The 25,604-nt window shown below is 40.0% G+C and overlaps 1 protein-coding gene across 1 annotated transcript; it reads left to right on the top strand.

Moving 5' to 3' along the window:
- Positions 1 to 804: 804 nt before the first annotated feature.
- On the top strand, positions 805 to 25,243 carry LOC100619372 (zinc finger protein 260-like). The gene is made up of 3 exons (XM_056825851.1): positions 805 to 3,619; positions 9,288 to 9,414; positions 19,188 to 25,243. Exons 1-3 carry the CDS (start codon positions 3,587 to 3,589, stop codon positions 21,125 to 21,127), a joined length of 2,100 nt encoding a protein of 699 aa, XP_056681829.1. The 5' UTR covers positions 805 to 3,586; the 3' UTR covers positions 21,128 to 25,243.
- Positions 25,244 to 25,604: the final 361 nt, after the last annotated feature.

The raw sequence follows: 25,604 nt of genomic DNA, 5'->3' as shown, positions 1-25,604 counted from the left end.
GCCGTGCATTACAATCGATGGCACACAGCTTTCAAACATCAACACTTTCAAGTACCTGGGCAGCACCATCTCCAACAATGGGTCCCTAGACCACGAGATTAATGCCAGGATCCAAAAGGCCAGCCAGGCACTCGGGAGGCTGCACTCCAAAGTCCTCCAACACAGCGGTGTAAGAACTGCAATGAAGCTCAAAGTGTATAACACAGTGGTCCTCAGCACGCTCCTGTGGCGTACCCCGAGTTGCGGGGGCCACACATGATGGGTTTCACCTTTGTGGTAGGGACCCAAGGAGAAGCAGGAAACCCGAGAACCAGGGTGAAGAATGACAGACACAGACAAATCAATGTTTAGATAGGTCAGGCAAACCCCTATGACATTTCCTTGGAAGGAAAATATAAGAACTAAGGAACAGAAGGTAGAGGAGGAGATTAAGGTAGAGAATACAAGCCAAGGGGGGCTAAGGCCCCGGGAGAGGAGGAGGTTTACTAGAGAGAGACATTGAGAGAGATTCCTAGAGCAGATTGAAGGTTCAAGAGGAAATTCATGGGGCTGTCTCTATATTTATTCCCGAGTAATTGGGGTGGTGCTTACAACCACGATATAAAGCATAGACAATTAAGATTGGCTGGCAAGGTAAGAATAACACCTTTTTGGGCTGTTAGATTTCAACCCCCGCTTTCTCAATGGAATGTGACTCCAAGCCAAAATGTTAATGAGTTTGTCTTGGGCAATAGGCCGCATGGCCAAGCCAAGGTTGCATTCACAAATATCTGAGTGTAACCTTGTGTCTACAATCATTTATGTTTCATAGATGTGAATATGCTTGGGATGCTACAGCTTCTGTACAGCTGTGAGACATGGACACTGTACCGGAAACACATGAAACAGCTGGAGCAATTCCAACAACGCTCCCTCCTGTCAATCATGAGGATCCGATGGCAGGACCGAATCACCAACCAGGAAGTCCTCGACAGAGCCAACTCCACCAGCATCGAAGTCCTGGTCCTCAAAACCCAGCTACGATGGTCTGGACACGTCATCCACATGGACCCACAGCGAATACCAAGACAGGTATTCTATGGTGAACTGTCAGCTGGACTCGGGAAACAAGGTCGACCAAGGAAAAGATTCAAGGATCAGCTCAAGTCCAACTTGAATTGGGCTGGCATGACACCAAAGCAACTAGAACTCGCTGCCTCTGACAGAAGCAGCTGGAGAACCCACATTCACCATGACGACGCCACCTTTGAAGATGAGCGGCGTCAACGTCTTGCTGCTGTGCGTGAACGCCGACACCAGGCCACAGCCGCACCTCCAGTAACAACTGGCGTCCCAGGCCCCATGTGCCACAAACTGTGCGCCTCAGCCTTTGGACTCCAAAGCCACATGAGGGTACATCAATAGATGATAATACACAAAGTCCTTTTTGGTTACCGAGAGACTACTACTAGGGAGAGAGAGAGAAAACGAACAAAAATGGTGTGATTGTAGACCCTAGGGGGAGTGGTCAGTCTTTAAGGAATGTTTGGGCCAGGGAAACTTCCTTGTAAAAGTTCCATCCTTTCCCCTCCCCCAGAGGTAAAGCCAGTGGCCATGTGTTTCCAATCAGTGGCCATGAGTTTTCAAAGTTGGGGGGCTGGGTCTTAGGGGTGCTAACTGCCTGGGGATCCCCCAACCAGTGTCTGAGGCCAGATTTTGAACCCAGGACCTCCCATCTCTAGGTCAGGCTCTCATTCCACTGATCCTAGGTGGGATCAGGGTTTAGAGTCCCTCATGTGAGCTGACACCTCAGTTTCCCCCCTTGCCCCACACAGCCGGGAAGCACCCCCTGGGATAGTTTACTGTCCATTTGGACAGCTTGCTGAGCCCAAGTGAGAGCCAGGAGCCCAGGTCTGGGGAAGGTGCAGGCAGGCAGGGGACTGGGAAGGATGAGGAGTTCCTGCTGGGTCCCAGAGTCACTTGGGATTCACATGGGGTTTTGGTGAGGCTCATCTGTGCAAAGCTCGAGACTTGGACTCCTTTCTCCAACACCCCACCCTTACCTAAGCTAAAACATGGGGCGGAGGGGAACCACATGGGCTCCTGGAGGCAGGCTCAGAAATGGAGGTGGCAGCTTCTCTGTCCTGGCAAAGGGGAGTCTGGCACATGAAAGCAGACTGCAAAAATCACCCTCTTCTAATACTCAAAGATTTTCTCCAAAGAAAATGAAGAATTCTTTTTCTGATCGTGGACTCCATTCTGCTGGATTAAAACGAATAGTTTCAGGTTCTTATTTTCCATAAAATGTATTAACCATCATTTGAAATAGAGAAAAGCAGATCCGCATAGATTTAGTCTCTTTCTTACTCTAAGTCTGGCCATGAGTAGCTCATCCTCTCACCTGTCTGCTCAGGGAAGTAGAGAGCCAGCTGAGCTCCACCCACACTTTTATTTATGTCCATGCAAATAGCTCTGGCCTGTGAAAAATGGGATGCCCTGGGTCAGCAACCCAGAGTGGGGAGAGGGTGAAACTTCCTCCACACACTTAATTATCATCATTTTCTTCACTGAATTTTGGCAGTTTTGCCACACTTTGCTCGAGTTCACTTAGAGGCTGTTTCAACAAATACGTTTCCATGGAAGGTTGTGTTAAAGGGATTTTCTTAGTCTCTCCCTGTGTCTCCCTCAGAGGCCAGAGAGCAGGTTTCTAAGTAGATCAGAACTGACAGGAGTCAGTGAGCCAGAGCTGAAGATTCCGTTACCAGGGAGACCAGCCTGAGGAGAGGAAGTAGCCGCCCTCTGACAGGAAGTTAGGTGGGAGAATTCCTCAGTGAGGAGATAAAGGAAGCAGCCACTGACAGTTGGGGCTCTGCTGGGTCTCTGTGTTTGTTCATCCCTTTAAAGGACCACAGAAAAGGCACAGAATACAGAAGTTCCTGCATCAGGAGGGGGAAGCTCTGGACCAGAAGCTATGATAGGGCTTTACCCTCCCCAGAGGAGAGAATGGGCTCCCACCTTCCTCCCCCCTTCTCTGCCAGGCTGGGGGGTGCAGTCACTGGGTGGGGGGCGGGGCTGGTCCAGGCCTGTCCCCAAAGGTCCAAGGGGAGAAGCAGCCAACCTGAGCCTGGCTGGAATGGGGGTGGGGGGTGGGGGGTGGATGCCGGTGCCCACAGGCCATGGAAGGAGCTCTGATCTCTGGCACAGAACAAATGCCAACATGTTTGCCCCCAACCCCCACCTGATGCCTGTCTCCCCATCCAGCGTCTCCTGCTCCCCACCTTTACCCAGTAACCTCTCCTAGGAATCTCCCTCAATCCACTCTGTGCACCCAAAGCAGTTTCTGAATGGAATGAAGCCAGAGAGAGCAGCAGAGGGGGTGGGGAGGCTTCTTCCTGACTAGTCCAAGGTCCTTTCCTAGCCTGAGGCTCCCTGTCCCCTCCTGTGGGGAGAGTCTCCTCTGAGGCCAGGGAAGAGCCCTGGGAGCTCCTCTGAGTCCTCCCCTCTCTAATTCCCCACAGGTGTGCGAAGAGGAAGTCTCCCCACCCTGGGGCTCCCACCCCCTGAAGGATCACAGTCTGGCCCAAGCTGAGGCCCTGGAGCCAGAGGGATGGCCCCCAAGACCCTGAGGCGCCTTTCCCAGGTGAGTGCAGTCCATCCCCAGCCCTGGTCAAGCTCCCTCAAGGCCAGGGGCGCCATCACTGCTTGTTGTCAGTGTGACCTCAAAGATCACCCACAATCCCCAACTGTGTTCTGGGGGTTCTCCTGGGCCTCTGTAGCCCCTGCCTGGATGAGGTTCCAGCAAGACAAGCCCAAGTGCAGCCATTTATTCATCCACCCTCCAGTGGGACACATTCCATCAGAGGAGGATGCCTGTGTGTCCCACCATTCCAAGGAGGGCCCAGGGACAGTTTCTGCTCCTGACTTCCAGGTCCTGGGGTTTGGACTGCTCAGTCAGACCTGTCGGGGGGGAGGAGGGGGAGAGACTTTGGAGGAAGTTTGGGGTGAGGTAAGGTGAGGGCACTGACAGGAAAAGACATGTTTTTAGTAGAAGAAAAAGGATGGAAGTTCCAGGGGAGGGTAAAAGGTCTGCGTTTCAGATATTATTAAACTATCAGGAACTTAGAGTGCACTTAACATACAGAAGCTTTGAGCCCTTCCTTCCCAATTAACATCATTGACCTTGAACCTTACAGGATTATCTAACCTGTTGGTTTATCAATATTTTTCATTTTGGTTACTTCATTTTTATATTTTTAACATAAAAAAAATTTATTTAGAATATTTTTTCATGCTTACATGATTTGTATTTTCTCCCTCCCCTCTTCCTCCCTTCAGCAGTTGACAAACAATTATGCTCGGTTGTACATGTATTAATTATCAAAACTTATTTCCATATTATTCATATTTGTAATAGAGAGATCTTTTTTAAAATTCATTTAAAAATCTTTTCCCATATTCAAATGCTTCATTTTCTTTTCCTTCCCCCTTCTAGAGCTGACAAGCAATTCCACAGAGTTGGACAAATGTTGTCACTTGATACCTATTTCCATATTATTCATTTTTGCTGTAGCGTGATTTTGTTATGGCCTAAACCCAAATCACATACCCATATAGACATGTGATAAGTGATGGCATATGTTTCCCTTTTGCATTTCTACTCCCATAGTTCTTTCTCTCATGGTGATAGCATTTTTTTCTCATAAGTCCTTCAGGAGAGTCCTGGCCTGTTGCATTGCTACAAGTAGCAAAGTCCATTACATTGGATTTTTTTTCACAGTTTTACTTTCTGTGTACACTGATTTTCTGGTTCTGTTCATTTCACTCTGCATCAGTCCATTGAGGTTCTCCTAGTTCATATGGAAAGCCTCCACTTCATTAATCCTTACAGCACAATAGTATTACATCACCATCATATACCAAAATGTATTCATCCATTCCCCAATCAAGGGAAATCCCCTCATTTCCCAATTTTTGGCCACCACAAAAAACACAGCTATAAATATTTTTGTATAAGTATTTTTCATTATTACCTCATTGGGATACAAAGCTAGTAATGCTATAGCAGGATCATACGGAATACAGTCTTTTAAAGCTCTTTGAGCATAATTCCACATTGCCTTCCAAAATGGTTGGATCAATTTGCAACTCCACCAACAATGTATTAGAGTCCCAATTTTACCACATCTCCAACATTTATTATTTTACTTTATTGTCATATTGGACAATCTGCTAGGTATGCAATGGTACCTGAGAATTTTGATTTGCATTTCTCTCATTAGGAGAGATTTAGAACACTTTTTTCAAGTGATTATTGATCATTTTGATTTATCTGAAAACTGCCTATTCATGTCTCTTGATCATTTGTCAGTTAGGGAATGGTTTAATTTCTTGTACAGTTGACTTCTTTCCTTATATATTTGGGAAATTAAACATTTGTCTGAGATTTTTATTATAAAATTTTTTCCCAGTTTGATGTTTTCCTTCTAATTTTGGTTGCATTGATTTTTCTTTGTACAAAACCTTTTAAATTTAATATAATCAAAATGATTCATTTTACATTTTGTAATATTCTCTATTTATTCTTTTGTCTTAAATTATTTCCTTTGCATAGATCTGTCAGATATACTATTCTATGTTCTCCCCATTTATTTATGATTTCACATTTAAGATGTCATATTTAAGTCTTTTATCCATTTTGAATTTATCTTGGTATAGGGTGTGACATGTTGATCTCAACCTAATTTTTCCCATACTGTTTTCAAATTTTCCCAGCAGTTTTTATCAAATAGTGAGTTCTTCTCCCAAAAGCTAGGATCCTTGCATTTAGGAAACACTGGCTTACTGAGGTCATTTATGCCAAGTCTACTCCATTAATCCACTGATCCTTCTTTCTCTTAGCCAGTACCAGATTCTTTTGAAGGTCACTGCTTCATAGCACATTTTTTTCATTTGTTTCTTTGATATTCTTGATCTTTTGTTCATCCAAATAAACTTTTTTATAATTGTTTCTAATTCTATAAAAATGTTTCTTAAAAACTTTGAAAACACTTGAAAACTTGAAAAAAGTTTGATAGGTTTGGCACTGAATAAGTAAATTAATTTCAGTAGGAACATCATTTTTATTATATTAGCTTGTCCTACCTATGAGCAATTCATGTTTTTCCAAATTTTTTAGATCTAATTTTAATTTTTTGAAGTGTTTTCTAGTTGTTTTCATATAATTCCTGTGCTTGTCTTGTTAAATAAATTCCCAAATATTTTAAACAGTTCAGAGTGATTTTAAAAGGAGTTTCTCTTTCTAACTCTTGCTGCTGAGTGTTGTTGGAAATATAAAGAAATACTGATGTTTTTGTGGGTTTATTTTATACTCTGCAACTTTGGTAAAGTTGTTAGTATTTCTACTAGCTTTTTAGTTGATTTTCTAGGATTCTTAATGCATACCATCATATCATTTGCAAAGAGTGATGGTTTAGTTTCCTCAGTGACTACCTTAATTTCTTTTTCTTCTCTACTTACTACTGCTAGTGTTTCTAGCCCAATATTAACTAATAGAGATGATAATGGGCATTCTTACTTCACTCCTGATCTTATTGGGACTGCTTCAAACTTGTCCCCATTGCAGATGATACTTACTGACAGTTTAAAATATATGTTGTTTATTATTTTGAGGAAGACCCCAGCTACTCCTATACTTTCTAGTGTTTTCAGTAGGAATAAGTGTTATATTTTGTCAAAGGCTTTTTCTGCATCTCTTAAGATAATCATGTGATTTCTGTTGGTTTGGTTATTGAGATGATCAATTATGTGGATAGTTTTCCTAATATTAAACCATACTTGCATTCCTGGTATAAATGTATGTACTCATAGTGAATAACCTTTGTGATAACTCACTGTAGTCTTTTTGCTAAAGTTTTTGCATCTATTGTGAAGATTGGATTTAGCACTCCCCTGATTGTAACAATTAAGGTACTTAGCTCTTCCTTTATTTTGAAGATTAAATTGTAATCTCCTATCTATTTTTAGATTTTATTCCACAAAGTGTAAACCCAGAATTTAAGGTAGATCTATCCATTTTAACCACAAAAGGTATGAACTAACTACAAAAAGGTGTGAACTAACCACAAAAGGGTGTGAATACCCATTTCATATATTGAATGGGAAGTCTGTAAATCCCGTGTGAAAGAGTGGGCAGTCCTGGTGTGAAGATGTGATTGCTAGACGTATAATTTCGGGGAGGTGACACAAGAGAAAAAGGTCTTTAAATAGTGGAAACAGAGACACACAGAGATCATCATCAGTCACTTGGGCTTGGACTGGAATCAGCAGTTACTTGGAGTTGGACAGGAAAACAGGCACTTGAAGAGAGACTAGAAGACAGATACTCAGACTTGGAGTGAAGACACTTGGTTGTGGAACTGGACCCCTGTAGGAGCTCTTGCAGGAGACCTCAGACTGCTTTCCTTTTAGATGGTCACGATGGTGAGTGAAAAGGATGACTTCTTTCCTTGCCCTTTCTGGAGGTGTGAACCTCCAAGAAAGACCCATCACCTTGAGACTCCCTTCCCCTGACTGGTGCCTGAGAATTTCTAACTGGCGCTCTCTCTCGCTCTCTCTCTCTCTCGCTCTCTCTTTCTCTCTCTCTCTCTCTCTCTCTCTCTCTCTCTCTCTCTCTCTCTCTCTCTCTCTCTCTCTCTCTCTCTGTCTCTCTCTCTCTCTCCTCTTTTCCCTCTTCCTTCCATCTTCCTCTATTATAAAATAAACTATCATAAATTACATTTTACTTTAGTAATTCATTTTGGGATTTAGAAATTAAATCCCTGGTGACCACCAATTTAATATTAAGTCCAACCATAAATTTAACACTATGTTCATGAAGCTTGTAGTTTTCTTTCTCTGATTATGGTGTGCCTGGCTTTGGAATCAATTTGTATCATAAAAAGAATTTTGTGGGACTCCTCCTTTGCTTATTTTGTCAAATAATCTGTATCGCATTGGGTTTTGTTGCTAAAGCTTTGATAGAATTCTCTTGTGAATCCATCTGGCCCTGCGGATTTTTTCTTGGGGAATTCCTTGAAGGCTTGTTCAATTTCTTTTTATGAGATGGGATTATTTAAGTATTCTATTTCCTCTTTTGTTAATCTAGGCAATTTATTTTTTTTTTCGATATTCACCCATGTCACTGAGATTGTCCTATTTATTGCCATATAGTTGGGCAAAGTAGCTCTTAATAATTACGTGAAATGCTTCTTCATCAGAGATGAGATCACCCTTGTGGGGAAAATGCTATTGGCAGAAATACTAATAAGAGAATCAGAATATCCAAGCCAAAATGAAATATGTTTATTGTGAGAGGGCTGGACTCATAGAAAAGGCAGACTCTGGTGAAGACCAAGACCAAAGACCCTGAGCCTGAGGAGATAGCCTTTTCTAATGCCCAGAAATCTGATGACACAGTGTCAGATGAAAGGTGGTTAAAATTAAAATAGAATGAACAGAAATCTTCCACATGGGCAGGTCTGAATTAATGACCAAGTGCTTAATAAGCTGGGAAGTATGGGAATCCTCACTGTGGGAGGTAACCAATATCTGTTATTATGACTGACCTTTCCAAGGCCTCTGCAATAAGAGACCCAGGTCTGATTTTTTGCTGACAATTCCTATCCATTCAGGCATCAGTCACCTCCTATAGCTAAGGGTGGTAGCTCAGGATGCCTGACCTAAGCCATTGTGCCTGGGAGATGGACATCCTATACTACTGACTGACTGTCTTCTGTCATACATGCTGCACGGGGTGATGGGCTTGGTAGGAACTTTGGGCCACAGGCTTAAGGTCAAAGTGCCTATCACCAGATTTCATACCTCTCAGAGTCATCCAGTGGTCCCTCATCAGGAGCACCTGCAGTCACGAGGAACTGGAGGAAAGAGCAGGCTCGTAGATCAACTAGAATTCTGATAGTTGTGATGAGGAGGGACTCCAGATAACCTTCTCTCTTCTCCACAGAATCTACTGCCTCCCTCAGAGACCACATACCCTCTCCCTAATCCATAGGGAAAAGCCTTTCAGAGTGACACACTTCTACAGTCTTTACTCTTCCAACATGATTCTCACTTCAGACACAAAATGTCTTTGTCAGTGTTCCATTGGGCTCTGGATGACTGGTCTCCAGAGCTGGCTCTGACACTCTTTGAGTCGAAGAGTTTGGGCTGAGTTCCTTTTGTGCTTCAGTTTCTTCAAGTTAGTTGATGATGACTGGATTAGATGAATTCTGGAGGCTCAGCTCTAAATTTTGTGACTTTTGCTGGTTTAGGGGTCAATAACATTCAAGGATGTGGCTGTGGACTTCACCCAGGAAGAGTGGTGCCTGTTGGACCCTTCTCAGAAAGACCTATACAGGGAGGTCATGCTGGAAAATGTGCAGAATATACTCTTTGTGGGTAAGGACCACTTCTTCTGTTAACTCTGAATCTGCCATTGATGAAATGTCTTCATTCCATGCCAAAGGAGCAGGATTTTAAACCTTTGTCAATGACTAAAAAAAGCAAAAGTACTGATCTCTGAACAGGGTTCCCCCTTTCTGGTTTTACTTTATTTAAGTCTTTGAATTCTGTGATGGGAATTTGGGGCTTTCCTTTCTTGCTCCTGAAATTATCTCTCTTCTATTTTAGGTAGATTCAGGTGAAAACTTTAAAAAGTGTTATAGTTTTACATTCCTGAAGTTAATCACAAAAGTCATCTAGTAGACCTTCTAATTAGACCTGAATTTTGTGTGCAAATTCTCTGCTAATACCAAGGCAGATTTTCCTTGCAGATGGCCATTGAAGGGGACCCTCTACCTGTCAAGGCAGCCCCTTCCCATGTAGGATGAGTGGTATTTAGAAAGGATTTTTTAAAGAAGTATTAATGGGGGAGGCAGTGCCAAGAAGGCAGCAGAGGAGAAGCAAAAGCTGGAATTATCTTGAAAATCTCAAATGAACCTTAAAAGACTGCTTCTAGAATTCTATAATCACAGAATGAAGGGTCAGAGTATGGTGGGGCTCCTAAAGAAAACAACTTGAAAGGTAGGCAGAAAGGATCTATTTCTAGGAACAAAGAGAAATTGAATGTAAAACTTGGCAATGGGGAATACAGAAAATCCACTCCCTAAATACTGCTCCATATCCCGAATCAGTACATAAGACAACCTCAAGACACCAGACATTTATTAATCCTTAATTACTGCATCCCACCCTCACTCCTTGAAGGTAGGGAAACAGAGAATAAAGGGAAGGGAATGGAGGAGAAACTATTTGTCTTCTACTCAAATAAGAAAAGGAGTAGCAATTATGAACTCAGATAAAGGTAGAACAAAAACTGATCTCATTAAAAGAGATAAGGTTGATAATTACATCTTGATTAAAAAGGTAGTCTAGATAATGAGACCTTGTTAGTTCGTAACATGTATGCACCAACTGATACAGCCTCCAGATTTTTAAAGCAGAAACTAAAGTAAAATAAGGAAGAAATTGATAATAAAACTATAATGGTAGGGGATCTCAACCTTCCTTTATCATAACTCTCATCAAAAAATAAACAAGAAAGAAATAAAGTAAGTGTATGAAATTTTAGACAAGTTACATTTAATAGCCAATGGAATGAAATGGAAAAGGAATATATCTTCTTTTCAGGTGCACATGGAAAATATACAAAAGACCACGTACCAGGGTATAAAAACTTTCACAATGAAATGTGAAAAAAGCAGAAGATATAAGTGCAACCTTTTCAGATCATAATGCAATAAAAGCATTGTCAATAAGAATTAATGGAAAGAAAAGTTTAAAATTAATTAGAAAATGAATAATTAATTGGTCAAAAGGGGTGGGTCAACAAACCAATGATGTAAACAATAATATCATAAAAGGAATGACAGTCAGGAAACACCATATCAAAAGTTGTGGGATGTAACCAAAGCAGCACTTGGGAAAATTTATATCCATGAGTACTTATATAAATAAAATATAGGGGAAATGAAACAGAACACATTAAAAATCCAAGTAAAGACTAAATTGGAAATTGAAAAAAATCAAAGGGGAAATGAATAAAATTGAAAGTAAAAGAACTTTTGAACTAATAAATAAGATAAGGAGTTTGTTTTCAAAGAAAAGGGGGCAAATAAAACAGAGCATTAGTATAACTACTATTTAAACAATTTGGCAAAATAGAAAAAAAACAGTCCTACAAAATTTTAATTCGATGCTGGTGGATGAACCAGGAGAAAGAAAAACAGAGAAAGAAAACTATAAACAAATTTCCTTAATGAATAGTGATGCAAAAATCTTAGACAGCTCACAAAGTGTATTCTCTATGACCAGATGGAATTTATACCACGGATACTAGGTTGGTTTGATATTAGGAAAACTATCAGCATAATTGACCATATTAATAAGCATCTAACAGAAATCACACAATCATCTCAATAGATGAAGAAAAGACCTTTGACAATATACAATACCCATTCTTCTTAAAAACCCTAGAAAGCAAAGCAATAAAAGGGCCATCCTTTAAAATAATAAGTAGTATTTCTCTAAAACCATTAGCAAATATCATATGCAATGGGAATCAGTGATAAGCCTTCCCATTAAGATCCGGACTGAATCCAGGATGCATATTGCCACCACTATTATGTAATATTGTACTAGAAATGTAAGCTTTAGCAATAAGTGCTTTTATTTTTCTATATTTTCTTGTAATAACAACTTTTAACATGTTTTCCAATGCTTTGAGATCCAAACCATGTCCTCCTCTCCTCCCTCACATGCTAAGCAATTTGATCCAGGTTATACATGTATAATCATCGAAAATATATTTCCATATTGGCCATGTTTTCAGAGAAGACTCCTATAAAACTAAAACCCTAAAATAAGAACACATACAAATAAAATAAAGTGAAGGACAGTCTGTGTTGATCTACATTCAGACCCCATTTGTTCTTTATCTGAAGGTTCATAGCATTTTTCATCACAAGTCCTTCAGAATTTTCTTGGTTCGGGGGCAGCTGAGTAGCTCAGTGGATTGAGAGTCAGGCCTAGAGTCGGGAGGTCCTAGGTTCAAATCTGGCCTCAGACACTTCCCAGTCATGTGACCCTGGGCAAAGTCACTTAACCCCCATTGCCTAGCCCTTACCACTATTCTGCCTTAGAGCCAATATGGAAGGTAAGGCTTTAAAAAAAAAAAAAGAATTTTCTTGGTTCATTGTACTACAGAGAAGAGTGAAGTCTTTCACAATTGAGCATCATACAATATTGCTCTTTCTGTGTATAGTGTTCTCCTGGTTCTGGTTACTTCACTTCTATCTGTTCATATGGATCTTTCCAGGTTTTTTTAATTTTAATTTTCTTTTTCAATTTCTTTCCATAGCTATATGATTCATGTTGTCTCTGTCCCCTCTTCCCTCCCATCCTGGAGTTGAGAAGCAATTGCCCTGGGTTATATCTATATTATCACTCAATTTATTTCTATATTATTAATTTTTCTAATAAGTCAATATTTGAAAATCAAAACCCATATAAACGAGTGTTAAGTCACCCGTTTTATTATGGATTTCTACTCTCACAGTTCTTTTTCTAGCTGTGGGTAGCATTAAATTCGTTTTTCTGACTCCAAGTTCTAACCTCTTCACTACCAGCTGCCTTTAATTTCGAGATAATGGAGGTTGTGGAATGTGCCTATCCTTCAATTATAAGAGATAAATATAGATGGAATTTTCTGATTACAAATGTGTGACATGATCTCTTCCCTGCTCTGAATGTCCCAACAATGATTACAACAGAAACTATTCTATAGGCCTTGTTTGCATGCTCTCTTTCCAATAAGAGGACCAAATTTTGTATTTTTCTCTCCTGGTCCCTTCATTCTTCATTATGCCCTGGGCTTCCAGTTCCAAGAGCAAATTTTATCTCCTGTTTTCAATGAGGGGAATCACCATGGCTGCTAGAGGAAAAAAATAATTCAAAGATCTCCTGTCCAGGGGAGTGTATAATTGAAAAATCTATTACCCTAAAAAAACCCTATATTTCCCAGGATCCCACTGACTTCCTGTTATTACATACTTCCTGTAGACAGGGGATATTAGGCAGGGACATGGAGGGTCCCGCCCTATCTTTGGCATGATGAAAGCGAGCTCGGTGACAATAAGGCAGGTGTTTGAACTGACTGATCAGCCATGGGCATGTGGTCTTTATTTTGTATCCTCTTTATTCCTTTATTTCTAATGATCATTAATACATCTCCTAATTATTGAGATCTAATTTTAACTTTTATATTGTTGGCAACCGCTAGGCAGAGAAGAACCTCTCGATTTTTTAAGATAGCCTAGATAATTTTTTTTAAAAAACCCTTACCTTCCATCTTGGAATCCAAGGCAGAAGAGTGGTAAGGACTAGGCAGTGGGGGTCAAATGATTTGCCCAGGTCACACAACTGGGAAGTGTCTGAAGCCAAATTTGAACCTAGGACCTCCTGTCTTTGGGCCTGGCCCTCAATCCACTGAGCTACCCAGGTGCCCCTTTAGATAAAAAATTTTAAGCCGCATTTCTCCTGCCAAGGCTTTTCACCCACCCCACCCACCCACCCTCACAAACTCCAAGACTCTCCAAGACTCACAAACGCTCTTTGGAGTGGCTGCCCTTTTGTTTACCAACTTTTTGCCTGGTTGCTCTCCCTACTAGCCAGGCTATTTTTAGCCAGGGGACTCTTGGCAAAGAGGAGATAAACCGCTTCTCATCGCCCATCTGCTTGAGCCCATGTTCCTCAGTTCCTCTCTGCTGCCTCTGTTGTTGCTGCTGCTAATAGTGCCTGCTCCTGTTCCTACTCCTCAATTTTCCTCCTGATCTCTAGCCCCAACCCCAACTGCTGTTGTTGGTCCTACTGGGCTTCTGATAGCTGCTGATGTATCTTTGGAACTCACAAATTTGGAGCAAATCTTTGGGCAACTGGTAAAAACTGGGGTGTATTTTCTTTAGGCAACTATTAGCCTCCTAACTCCCTCTCCACGTGGATGGGGAAACTAGCATTTTACCTCAGGGGAGAAGGGAAGAAGGAAGTTACTCTTCCAAACAGGAAGTAAACTATCTGCATAGCATACTCATTGAAAGAGCAGTACCTTGCCCATTTCAAACAGCTTCTACCATTCATGAGTGCACTGATCTTTTCACATATCTTGCCTGAGATTCAGGGGAGAAATTCATCTTCCTACAACCCTTTGCCATTTGGGCCTGCCCAGTCTCTAAGATTCATCCAGCTTGAGATTCCTCAACCCCATTTTCTCCCTCGCTATGGGAAACCTCAAAGTTCTGACAAAAGGAATCCAAGCTGATAGAGAAGGAACTTTAAAGAGTCTGGAGGTGAAAATATTAAACCTTTTCAGACTCCATTGTTTTATGAAAGTCTCTGTATTTAATTGTATTTCAGATTGTCTGCTCTAAGATTTAATTCTGTTGTTTTAAATTCATATGTTAATGTATTCAGTACCATTCTGTTACACTGAATCAGTTTAATCTACTGTCTTTTAACTATTATATATATTGTTACTTTTCCCCTATGACTACTGAACAAAATATTGTAAAATATTTTAAAAGCCCATAACCAGGTTTTTCTTCCATTTTGCTTTGTTAAATTGTCACATAGGTGATGATGGACTCTGTCAACATGGCTAACAACCTTTGAAAAATTTAATGAGCTAAATATTGCAAATTGATTTTAAGGGGTCTTCAAACATGAATTTTAGATTTTTTTCTCAACAACTCTGACTGATCATTTTGCCTGCCTCTGCCTTATTTGTAACAAGAGGTAAAGAGTCCATTTTAGTAGCTGAAATGAAGCACTATTATAATCCCCACCTCACGCATTTGTATAAATGTGAATGGATGGGACATAACAGTCTCATTCCAAAGAAGTTGGGAAGTTGATCCAAGAGCTTGGTACCCCTGGATGGCTCCCAAGAGGAAGCATCTTTCATTTGTAACTCTTCTGCTTATTCTCCCCTTCCAACAGAATGATCTAGATTCTTGGTGACATATTTTTAGACCCAGCATCAACAGTACAGAGGTTTGGTTTTTTCTACACTCCTCTGCCACATTTTTTGTAATGATGGCAGTAATAGAATTTTAAATATATCTCAGCCAATGTTGAAACATTGCTACACCTGAAAAACCTGTGACAAGTATCCATTAGTTTTAAATGTCATAGAGGAGACTCATGTGAATCCTAATGATAGCGGGTTTGTTTACTATTGTAATTAAATGGGCTATGGCAAATAAGCACAAAGCTAAACTGCATAGTGCCAATTGAGCACAAGGCCACAGTGAACAACCAATCCCAATGGGATTGATGAAATTTTGAGCTAAGACAAGAGGATTTGAACTTGTCAAGGTTGCGACTGTTTTGACGTGTCAAAGGCAGGTTTTTCTTGTCCTACATTCTACCAAGTATCTCAAATTTGGCTCCTATCTGGCTCCTATAATCTAGTCCCTACTCTGTCTTTCATTGTGTGACAAAACTTTCTATAGTACTGGCTATTAATTGGGTAAGTGCATAATTGAATAAAGACTTTAATTGGGCCCCTTCTTCAAGGACCTGTTATAGATTGATTTTTCCTTTACTGAAAATATTTTTACACATAAGATTTTGATAGTTTATATTTCATCCAAAAATATTTTATATTTTTTCTTTGGATTTTTTTGATGTTTTTGATTTCTCTTGTCAATTGATTCATATACCCCATAACTCAGCCATGCATCCCTAAGTGATCCCCGTTTTTCAAAAACCACTTCTAGGGCAATGCATTGTTATTCTAAAATGCAAAGTTTAAATTCTTTTTGAGAGTAATTTTAGGATAAGAAACATGCTCTCTCCGAATCCAGAAAGTGAACTGTTTGGAGAAGTAACCATGAAGATGCCTCCACAGACCACACACAGCACCAGAAGATCCAGAGTGAACTTTGGGATGTGGTGTGGGGTTGAATGCATTTGTTTTGTATGTATACTCTTATGCCAAAGGGGACTGCCCCCTAACTGGCTTTTTGTCAATGTGCCTAGCAATCATGGGTTTGTTCTTTTCCCTTTAATCTCCAGATTACTGTAATTTAATATTTGATTATGTTAAATGATCAAATTGAGAAGACTAGCTCCCCCAAATCAGTCATCGGGGAGATGTATAATTGAAAATCTGTTACCCTAAAAAAGAACTACATTTCCTGGGAGATCACTGACTTCCTGTCGTTATGTACTTCCTGTAGTCAAGGGATATTAGACAAGGATGTGGAGGGTCCCACCGCTTCTTTGACATGATGAGAGAGAACTTGGGGGTAGTAAGGCAGGCATTTGAACTGGCTCATCAACCAAGATCATGTGGTCTTTATTTTGTATCCTCTTTATTCCTTTATTTCTAATGATCATTAATAAATCTCCTAAAATATAAAATTTTATTTTTGAGATCTAATTTTAACTTTTACAGGAGTGAGGTGAAAGTGGGTGTCAAAGAACTGTTACACCAAAAGAATTTCATCTGTTACAGTGAAGGGAGAGCTAGACTTAGGGGCTGGCAGACCAACCCTGAATCATACTGTTAATTTCCTGAGAGATGCATGATGGATTCAGTGTAGAGTAGGAGACATAATATATGGTGGATTGTAAAATAAGATGAATATTTACTATGTCTTCACTGAATGGCATAATATCTTTGAATCTGTAGAAAAAATAAAAAAAAACTTATATAGCACTTTGAAAATTACTGCCAGAGAGTTTAAAAAGAGGGAAGTTGTTTCTCAGCTTAGCATATAAAATTTACCAAGAATGACCATGTGATAATGCATCCAAAATGTTGGGAAAGAAATATCTGAAGGTTCCCCAAGATTGACAAAATGATAAGATTAATCAATGAGTGACTTTAAAAGGAAAGACAGAAAAAGCAATGGACAAATATTGTTTAGTACTGTGAACAAAGCATGCTAAGGCACAGGGTCTGGGTTGTAATCTACTTGCAAGGAAGTTGGTCAGGTCACTTCTCCATTCTTTACATATGACATGAGTTCTGAAGTATTATGAGAGTCTTGGTATTGTATGTACAACAGATCCATTGTGAGGTTTAATTGTTATTGTATAGAAAGAATTTCTAAAATATTTTACCTTGGAATTATTACCAAATGTGCCACAGGCAAGGTCCAGCCTCACTCACAACTCCAGGGGTTCCCAACAGGTGTCGAATGATCAATCAAGAAAATGAACAGAAGACAGCTGTATATTTACGACCATGGGCATGATTTGCATCCCATAGCTGCTCCCCCATACCCAAGCTTTATGTTTATTTTTATACCCATTTTCTTGGCACACAGATACATTACCTAACACACGTGCCTAAATAGAGATAATTGGGAAAGTGATACATCAACTTTAACCTATCACTTGATTAACATTCTATATTCTTGCACTGTGATTACAGATTCTTGAAAGAATAAAAGTTTCACACAAGATAAATGATTTTGTCATAGGTGGCTTAATTTTCTCACTACCCTGTGAGGAGTTTTGAGATTACAATCAAAGAAATTTACTTTTTACTTTTAATAAAAAGAAATAATAAATCAGATGCTCTTAAAGACAATTCAATAATCATATCATTGAAGTCGAAAGGTATTGGGAACACAATTCAGATTTAATATTAGACTGATCATTTTTCAGGAGTACTACTAGGGAGTTTCCCACTGGTGAGTTACTGGTTTGTGAAGTCGAGTCACTGGGGCATGTTGAAGCTTAGTGTACCTGTACACTTTGTATGGGCTTTTATGATTGATTTGTATGCTGGCTTCATGAGAATAAGTTTCTGTGAGTGAGGAAAGTTCTGGGTTTGGCTTGTAGCTACAGTTTTACTGGGAATTATGTACCTAAGTAAAAGTTAACCCCTGGTAGTCTTTGGGATTGGGTTTGAGGGTCTGATCTTTTGGTGGTATTTTAGAGAATTAGGGTACAAGTATTTTGCTCTTGCATTATTCCTTCTGAGGTTAGGTGGAATAGTAATCATGTCAATTCCATAGGTAAGAGATGTTAATGAGAGAGTGTGATATTAAACTCACTTTAACTTAAGGTCGCCAAGGAATTCACTTAAGTAATTCCTAAATGAAACACTCAAGTCAGCTGCCAAATTTTTATGGTGTTTTAATTACAACAGGAAGAAGAAAGTATTAGAGGGATGGAAGGAGGGAGGGAGGGAGGGAGGGAGGGAGGGAGGGAGAGAGAGAAGAGAGAGAGAGAGAGAGAGAGAGAGAGAGAGAGAGAGAGAGAGAGAGAGAGAGAGAGAGAGAGAGAGAGAGAGAGAGAGAGAGAGAGAGAGAGAGAGAGAGAGAAGGAAAAGGGAGAGAAGGAAAGAAGTTTAAGTCAGAACCACTCTGGCTCAGGCTGAGCCAAAGTGGGCATTAAGGCCTTGGATAGCCAAGGCAGGGAAAGGGATCAGTCCTTATCACTCACGTGACCAATCTGAAGGAAAACAGTCCACTGGGCTCCTCCAACTCCAAGCACCAGCCTCGAACTGAACTCTAGCCCTCCTCCCAGGAAGTCCCGAGAATTCCAGTGTCTGTTCTCTACCTCACTTCCTGCATCTCACATGTACCAATGGTGGCTCTAGCTCGACCTAGGACCTCCCAGAGGTCTGTCCTTTTTTTGCACATGTCTGTTGAAGGCCATATTCTCAAATAATTAAATCTTGAGTTTGCTGCAGCCCTTCCTAATCTTGTTACACTGAGTAGGGTGGAGAATATAGTTTCCAAGACCTGATTCTGTTATTCCAACTATCTCTATTGTTATTGATCAGGAAATAGCTAAAATTCAGTTTTCTAAAGAATGGTCTGAAAAGGGTGGAGTAGTTTTGAAATTCACAAAAGGTTTGATTGAGTGGTCAGTCAAACAAGGGGCATTGAATGGGTAGTCACATCTTCCCAAGGGCCACTCTGTGGCCTCCTTAGCTACCATGAGTGACTTTCTCAAGGCATCATGGCTTGTTGGCTCCCAGCACAAATGGTATATCCAAAGTCTGGTTCTGCTTGTTTAAGTTTGAAAACTCCTTTTGACCTTGGGAAATAGAATAAAAAGTAATTTCCTTACTGCCATTAGAGGAAGGAACTTATATTCTGTATATATGTAAGTCCCCTTTTGTTTTGTGCTCATGTCATTATTTTTTTCTTCAGAGGCAGAGACTAATTTTGAAGCAAAAGAGATATCTACAAAGCTGAGCCTTTGTGTGGAAGAATCTGGCCCTCCAAGAGGCATGAATAAGGGTCCCTGTGACTTCCTTTTGAGAGAAAACTGTGACTCTAATATCAAGGTAAATAAAAATCCAAAGAGTAACTGTGCATTTCATGAAGTTGCAGAGAAATTCAGCCAACATTCAGTCCTAAATCAGTATGTGAAATTGACCTCAGGAAATGATTATTGTCTGGATAGTGAATCCACCAAATGCTTTCCTGAAAAAGTAGGATTCAATCAATTGCATGGGAAGGCTCCTGAAATGTCCATGTATCAAGATAACCTTGGGAGGATCACCTATGGCTCGAGTTTAGATCTCACAAAACATTCAAAAAGTAAACATGTAGAGATGCTTTCTGTGAGTAATAAAGGTGGAAGACCTTTCATTCAGATCCCCAAGTTTGGTTCATATGAAATAATCCACTCTGGAGAAAGACCTTATCAATGTAAAGAATGTGGAAAGGATTTCACACAGAAGGGTCATCTTGTTAGACATCAGAGAACCCACACTGGAGAGAAACCTTATGAATGTACACAGTGTGGAATGGCTTTCATAGAGAGGGGCAAGCTTGCTGCACATGAGAGAATCCACACTGGAGAGAAACCTTATGAATGTACACATTGTGGAAAGGCTTTCACACGGAAGGGCTATCTTGCTGAACATCAGAGAATCCACACTGGAGAGAAACCTTATGAATGTACACATTGTGGAAAGGCTTTCACACGGAGGGGCTATCTTGCTGAACATCAGAGAATCCACACTGGAGAGAAACCTTATCAATGTACACAGTGTGGAAAGGCTTTCACAGACAGGAGTTCTCTTGTTAAACATCAGAGAATGCACACTGGAGAGAAACTTTATGAATGTACACAGTGTGGAAAGGCTTTCACACAGAGGGTCAAGCTTGCTGCACATCAGAGAATGCACATTGGAGAGAAACCTTATGAATGTACACAGTGTGGAAAGGCTTTCACACGGAAGGGCTATCTTACTGCACATCAGAGAATCCACTCTGGAGAGAAACCTTATGAATGTACACAATGTGGGAAAGGTTTCATATACAGGATGAGTCTTACTGTACATCAAAGAATCCACACTGGAGAGAAACCTTATGAATGTACACAGTGTGGAATGGCTTTCATAGAGAGGGGCAAGCTTGCTGCACATGAGAGAATCCACACTGGAGAGAAACCTTATGAATGTACACATTGTGGAAAGGCTTTCACACGGAAGGGCTATCTTGCTGAACATCAGAGAAGTCACACTGGAGAGAAACCTTATGAATGTACACATTGTGGAAAGGCTTTCACACGGAGGGGCTATCTTGCTGAACATCAGAGAATCCACACTGGAGAGAAACCTTATCAATGTACACAGTGTGGAAAGGCTTTCACAGACAGGAGTTCTCTTGTTAAACATCAGAGAATGCACACTGGAGAGAAACTTTATGAATGTACACAGTGTGGAAAGGCTTTCACACAGAGGGTCAAGCTTGCTGCACATCAGAGAATGCACATTGGAGAGAAACCTTATGAATGTACACAGTGTGGAAAGGCTTTCACACGGAAGGGCTATCTTACTGCACATCAGAGAATCCACTCTGGAGAGAAACCTTATGAATGTACACAATGTGGGAAAGGTTTCATATACAGGATGAGTCTTACTGTACATCAAAGAATCCACACTGGAGAGAAACCTTATGAATGTACACAGTGTGGAAAGGCTTTCACAGAGAGGAGTTATCTTGTTAAACATCAGAGAATCCATACTGGAGAGAAACCTTATGAATGTACAGAGTGTGAAAAGGCTTTCACACAGAGGGTTAATCTTGTTAAACATCAGAGAATCCACACTGGAGAGAAACCTTATGAATGTACATAATGTGGAAAGACTTTAACACAGAGGGTCAATCTTGTTAAACGTTAGAGAATACACACTGGAGAGAAACCTTATGAATGTACACAGTTTGGAATGGCTTTCACAGAGAGGGTCAATCTTGTTAAACATCACAGAATCCACACTGGAGAGAAACCTTATGAATGTACACAGTGTGGAAAGGCTTTCACATGGAAGGGCTATCTTGCTGCACATGAGAGAATCCACACTGGAGAGAAACCTTATGAATGTACACAATGTGGAAAGGTTTTTACACGGAGGAGTTATCTGGTTATACATTAGAGAATCCACACTGGTGAGAATCCTTTTGAATATAATAAATTCAGATAGCCTTTCTCATAATGCTCCACAATTGCTTCATGTCAGAAATTCCCTACTGGAGAGAAACCTCATGAATGAGGCTAAGCTTACAGTTGCCACTTTTAGCTTATTTAACAGAAGAGGATCCACACTAGGAAGAAACTTTTGGAATATGATCAATGTGATTAGGCCTTTCTCTTTTTCCCAAGCAAGAATTCCTGTTGGACAGAAATCTTATTCCTGTCATGAATGAAGAAAGACATTGAAATGGAGAGTTCAGAGCTTGTTCAGTAGGTGAAAATGTCTTCTGAACAGATTGGTTCCAGATGGATTCCCTGTAGGAAGGCTTTCAGCCAGAGTTCATCTCTTATTTCATGTCAGAGGATTCATAGTTCAACAAAACCTAATGACTATGCTCGAGTTTATGTGTTTTCCTCAGAAGGAGGGTGATCACTCTCATTTGGAGAAGTGCAAATGATAACAAGTCTGAGGGACCAGCCCACATCTATTAGATTGTTTTTTAGGACAGAAAAGGAAAGTGACAAAACTTGGAGGAGATGTGGGAAAACTGAAAAAAGGAATAAACTTTAGGGGTTGTTGTGAACTAATTCAACTATTCTGGAGAAGGCAATTTGGAACTATGTACAAAAGGAATTATAAAACAAAATGGAAAAATACCTACATATATTAAAAATATAAAATACTAAAACGTACTCTTTTCAGGGTGACAAAAATATTGGAAATTAAGAGGAAACTCATCCATTGGGAAATGGCTGAGCAAATGGTGGCATCTGATTGTAATGGAATCCTATTGTTTTATCATTTATGTGGAGAAGGAGTTTCAAAAAACCTGGAAAGACTTGAGAGCTGATATAGATTTTTTCATGTAATATAATCAAAATTATACATTTTATACTTTGTAATGTTCCCTTTCTCTTGTTCTTAAATTTCTTTCTTTTCCCATATATCTGACAGGTATACTATTTCAAGTTCTTCTAATTTACTTATAATATTTCTCTTCATGTTTCAGTCATATACCCATTGTGAACTTATCCTGGCATAAGATATGAGAAATTAATCTAATCCTAAATTTTCCCGTACTGTTTTCCAATTTTCCCAGCAGTTTTTGTCAAAGACCCGAAAAGCTGGGGTCTTTGGGTTTATAAAACACTTGCTTGCTGAGGTCATTTACCCCTATTCTATTCCATTGATCTACCATTCTGTCTCTTAGCCAGGACCATATTGTTTTGATGATCTTTGTTTTTTAGTTCAATTTAAGATCTGGTACTGCTAAGCCCCCATCCTTCACATTTTTTCATTAGTTCCCTTGATATTCTAAATCTTTTGTTCTTCCAGCTGAATTTTGTTATATTTTTTTCTAATTCTTTAAAAAAAAAGGTTTTTGGTAGTTTGATAGGCATAGTACTGAATAAGCAAGTTAATTTGGATAGGATTGTCATTTTTAATATATTAGTTTATCCTACTCATGAACAATTAATGTTTTTCCAATTGCTTAGACCTAGTTTTATTTGTGTGAAAATTGTTTTGTAGTTGTGTTTATATAATTGCTGAGTTTTGGCAAATCTTGGCAAAAACATTCCCAAATATGGTCTAAAGTGTATGTAAATGGAATTTCTCTTCCTAACTCTTGCTGATGATTTTTGTTGAAAATATATAAAAATGCTGATCATTTATGTGGGGTTATTTTGTAATGTATAATTAGGATTTGCTCCCCAGAACACCAAATCCCTAGCTTCTCACTTTCCTTTTCACGTTATATCCTTACATTTTGGAGACAACATTTGTGTGTTACTTTTGCTCTTCTCTCTGTGATCGTTGCTACAGATGCAGGCTTTATGCCAAGCAGGAGAATCTACACACATGGGCTTACTTTTTGTTAGATAATTAGATTTGAATTTCTATTTCTTTTAGTTTGTTTTCTTTCTACTTCAAGTGATTATTAATAAACTTTATAAAATATAATACTTGGAGTTATTGGATATTAATTTAAATTTTATATTGTGGCGACCAGAAGTCAGGAGTTTAGAAACCTTGCTCCTCTCTAAATTGGTAGAGCAATTTTTTAACTAGATAAAAAGACAGATTAATTTTAAATGCCTCCACTGCCCTCCCTGCTCCTCTACCTGCTGCTGTTGTTCGTGCTGCTTCTGTTGCTGTGAACCTGCCTTGGCTTTTCTTGAGCACACTGGCTGGGTGTCCTTGAGAACTGTTTTCTGAGAGGAGGTTGATGTATTAAATCCCCCTTTCCTTTGCATTGCCAATACCTGAGTGCTTGCTGCTGGCTTGAAAACATAGGTGTTTCTTTTAGGCAACAATTAGCCTCCTATAGACTTTTACCTGAGGAAATGCTCCCACTCTCTTAACTCCTTGCCTACATAGTTGGGAAGAGCTATCAAGGGGAGCAGCAGTCCCTGCCCATATGACAGTGGAAGCAAGTGGCTCCCTGGCATTTTTACCCCTGGGGGGAGGGGAAGGAAAGTTATTCTTCCGAACATCTTAACTTTAGCCAGTGCACACTAAGGTAATGCCACCTGTGGACAGGAAGTAGAATTGCAAGTATTGTGTACTCTTGAAAGAGCAGAACCTCACCAAAATTTTAGGATGTCTTTTCCTGCTGCAGTTCCCTGTTGTACTGACTGGATGCCTTGCTGTTAGCTTGTATAATCACAAGATTCAGAGGGGAGATTCATCTCTCTACCACCCTACCCCCCTTGCCATTGTGTCCTGCCAGGTTTCTGCAATACATCCAATATGAGGTTCACCCAAACTAAGCCCAGTGTGGGTATGGGGAACCCCAGAAATGTGACCTGTTTTTCTTAATTTCTCCCTTTTATATTTAAGAGACAAGGGAGCAAAAAGATTTCTGACAAAATACCCCCTTCTGGAAAACGGTTAGTTGGTGACAGAGTGTGTGGCAGAGAGATAGTCAATTACAGCTGGCAGTTGGAAAAGGGGATTTTGGGTTCTGGATCTCCTGGGGAGAGGAGTGTGTGTGACTCATTCTCTCTGGGACTATTGGAGTCAGAAAAATGGGGTTAAGGCCTTAAGAGCCTTATTATCAATTATCTTGGGTATATAGTGTGAACTTTAAATTATTCCACCCTACTTAGATCTTACTTTATGGGGAAGATAAAGTTGTAATCTCCTGATTTAACAATGAAGGTACTTACCTCTTACCTTATAGTGAAGCTAGAACTTTAAGCTAAGTCTATTTTTAGATCTTACTACAAGAAGGTGTTAAGAAACTATAAAGGGTAAATTAATCACAAAAAGGTTAACACAGGTTGGTCTTCTGGGAGTTGGCAGGAGTTGGTGGTGGTTGGTGGTGGTTTGTTGCTGTGGGAGTTTGAAAGAGACACACTTGGCCGTGAAACTCGACCCTGGAGTAGTTCATGCAGGAGATCTCAGACTGCTTTCCTTTTATAACTGTCACCAAGGTGAGTATAAAGACTGACTTCCTTCCTTGTCCTTTCTGGAGATGTGAGCCTCCAGGAAAGGCCCAGCTTCTTGAGACCCCTTTCCCCTGGCTGGGACCGTAGAATTGCTACCTGGGTCAGAGGAAGCTGGAGCTCACTCGCTTGCTCTCTCTGTCTCTCTATCTCTGTCTTCCCCCCACACACACACTTTTCTCTCTTCCTTAATATCTTCCCTCTATTGTAAAATAAACTTCCATAAATTCCATTTGACTGTAGTAATTCATTTTGGGGATTTATAAATTAAATCCCTGGTGACCAATTAAATATTCAGTCCAACCATAAATTTAACACATCCAAGGACCAACCCAGGTCAGGTGAGAAGTACTCATCTATAGGTTCATTACAAGGAGTAACTATTATAATGATGATGATATTGAAATTGGTCTGCTGGTGTCCCCAATTACTCCCCAATCCCAATTACTTTGTATTAAATTTTTCATATATCTTGTACCAACTTATCAGCGAACTTGTTATTTCCCTCCAACAGAATGCCAGCTCCTTAAGGGAAGAGGCTATTTCATTTTTGTGTTTTTCCAGTATCTAAGACCACAGTCCTGGCACACCATAGATGCTTAAATATGCTTGTTGAATTATTGGCTCTATGATAGCAGACATCACTAGATGTTTTATCAAAGTGGAATGTGTCCAAATGGAAAGGATCTTAA

Source organism: Monodelphis domestica, chromosome 4, assembly GCF_027887165.1.
Source record: "Monodelphis domestica isolate mMonDom1 chromosome 4, mMonDom1.pri, whole genome shotgun sequence".
NCBI classification, from domain to species: Eukaryota; Metazoa; Chordata; class Mammalia; order Didelphimorphia; family Didelphidae; genus Monodelphis; species Monodelphis domestica.
The sequence above is the reverse complement of the archived record's forward strand: the minus strand, read 5'-3'. Positions and strand labels throughout refer to the sequence as shown.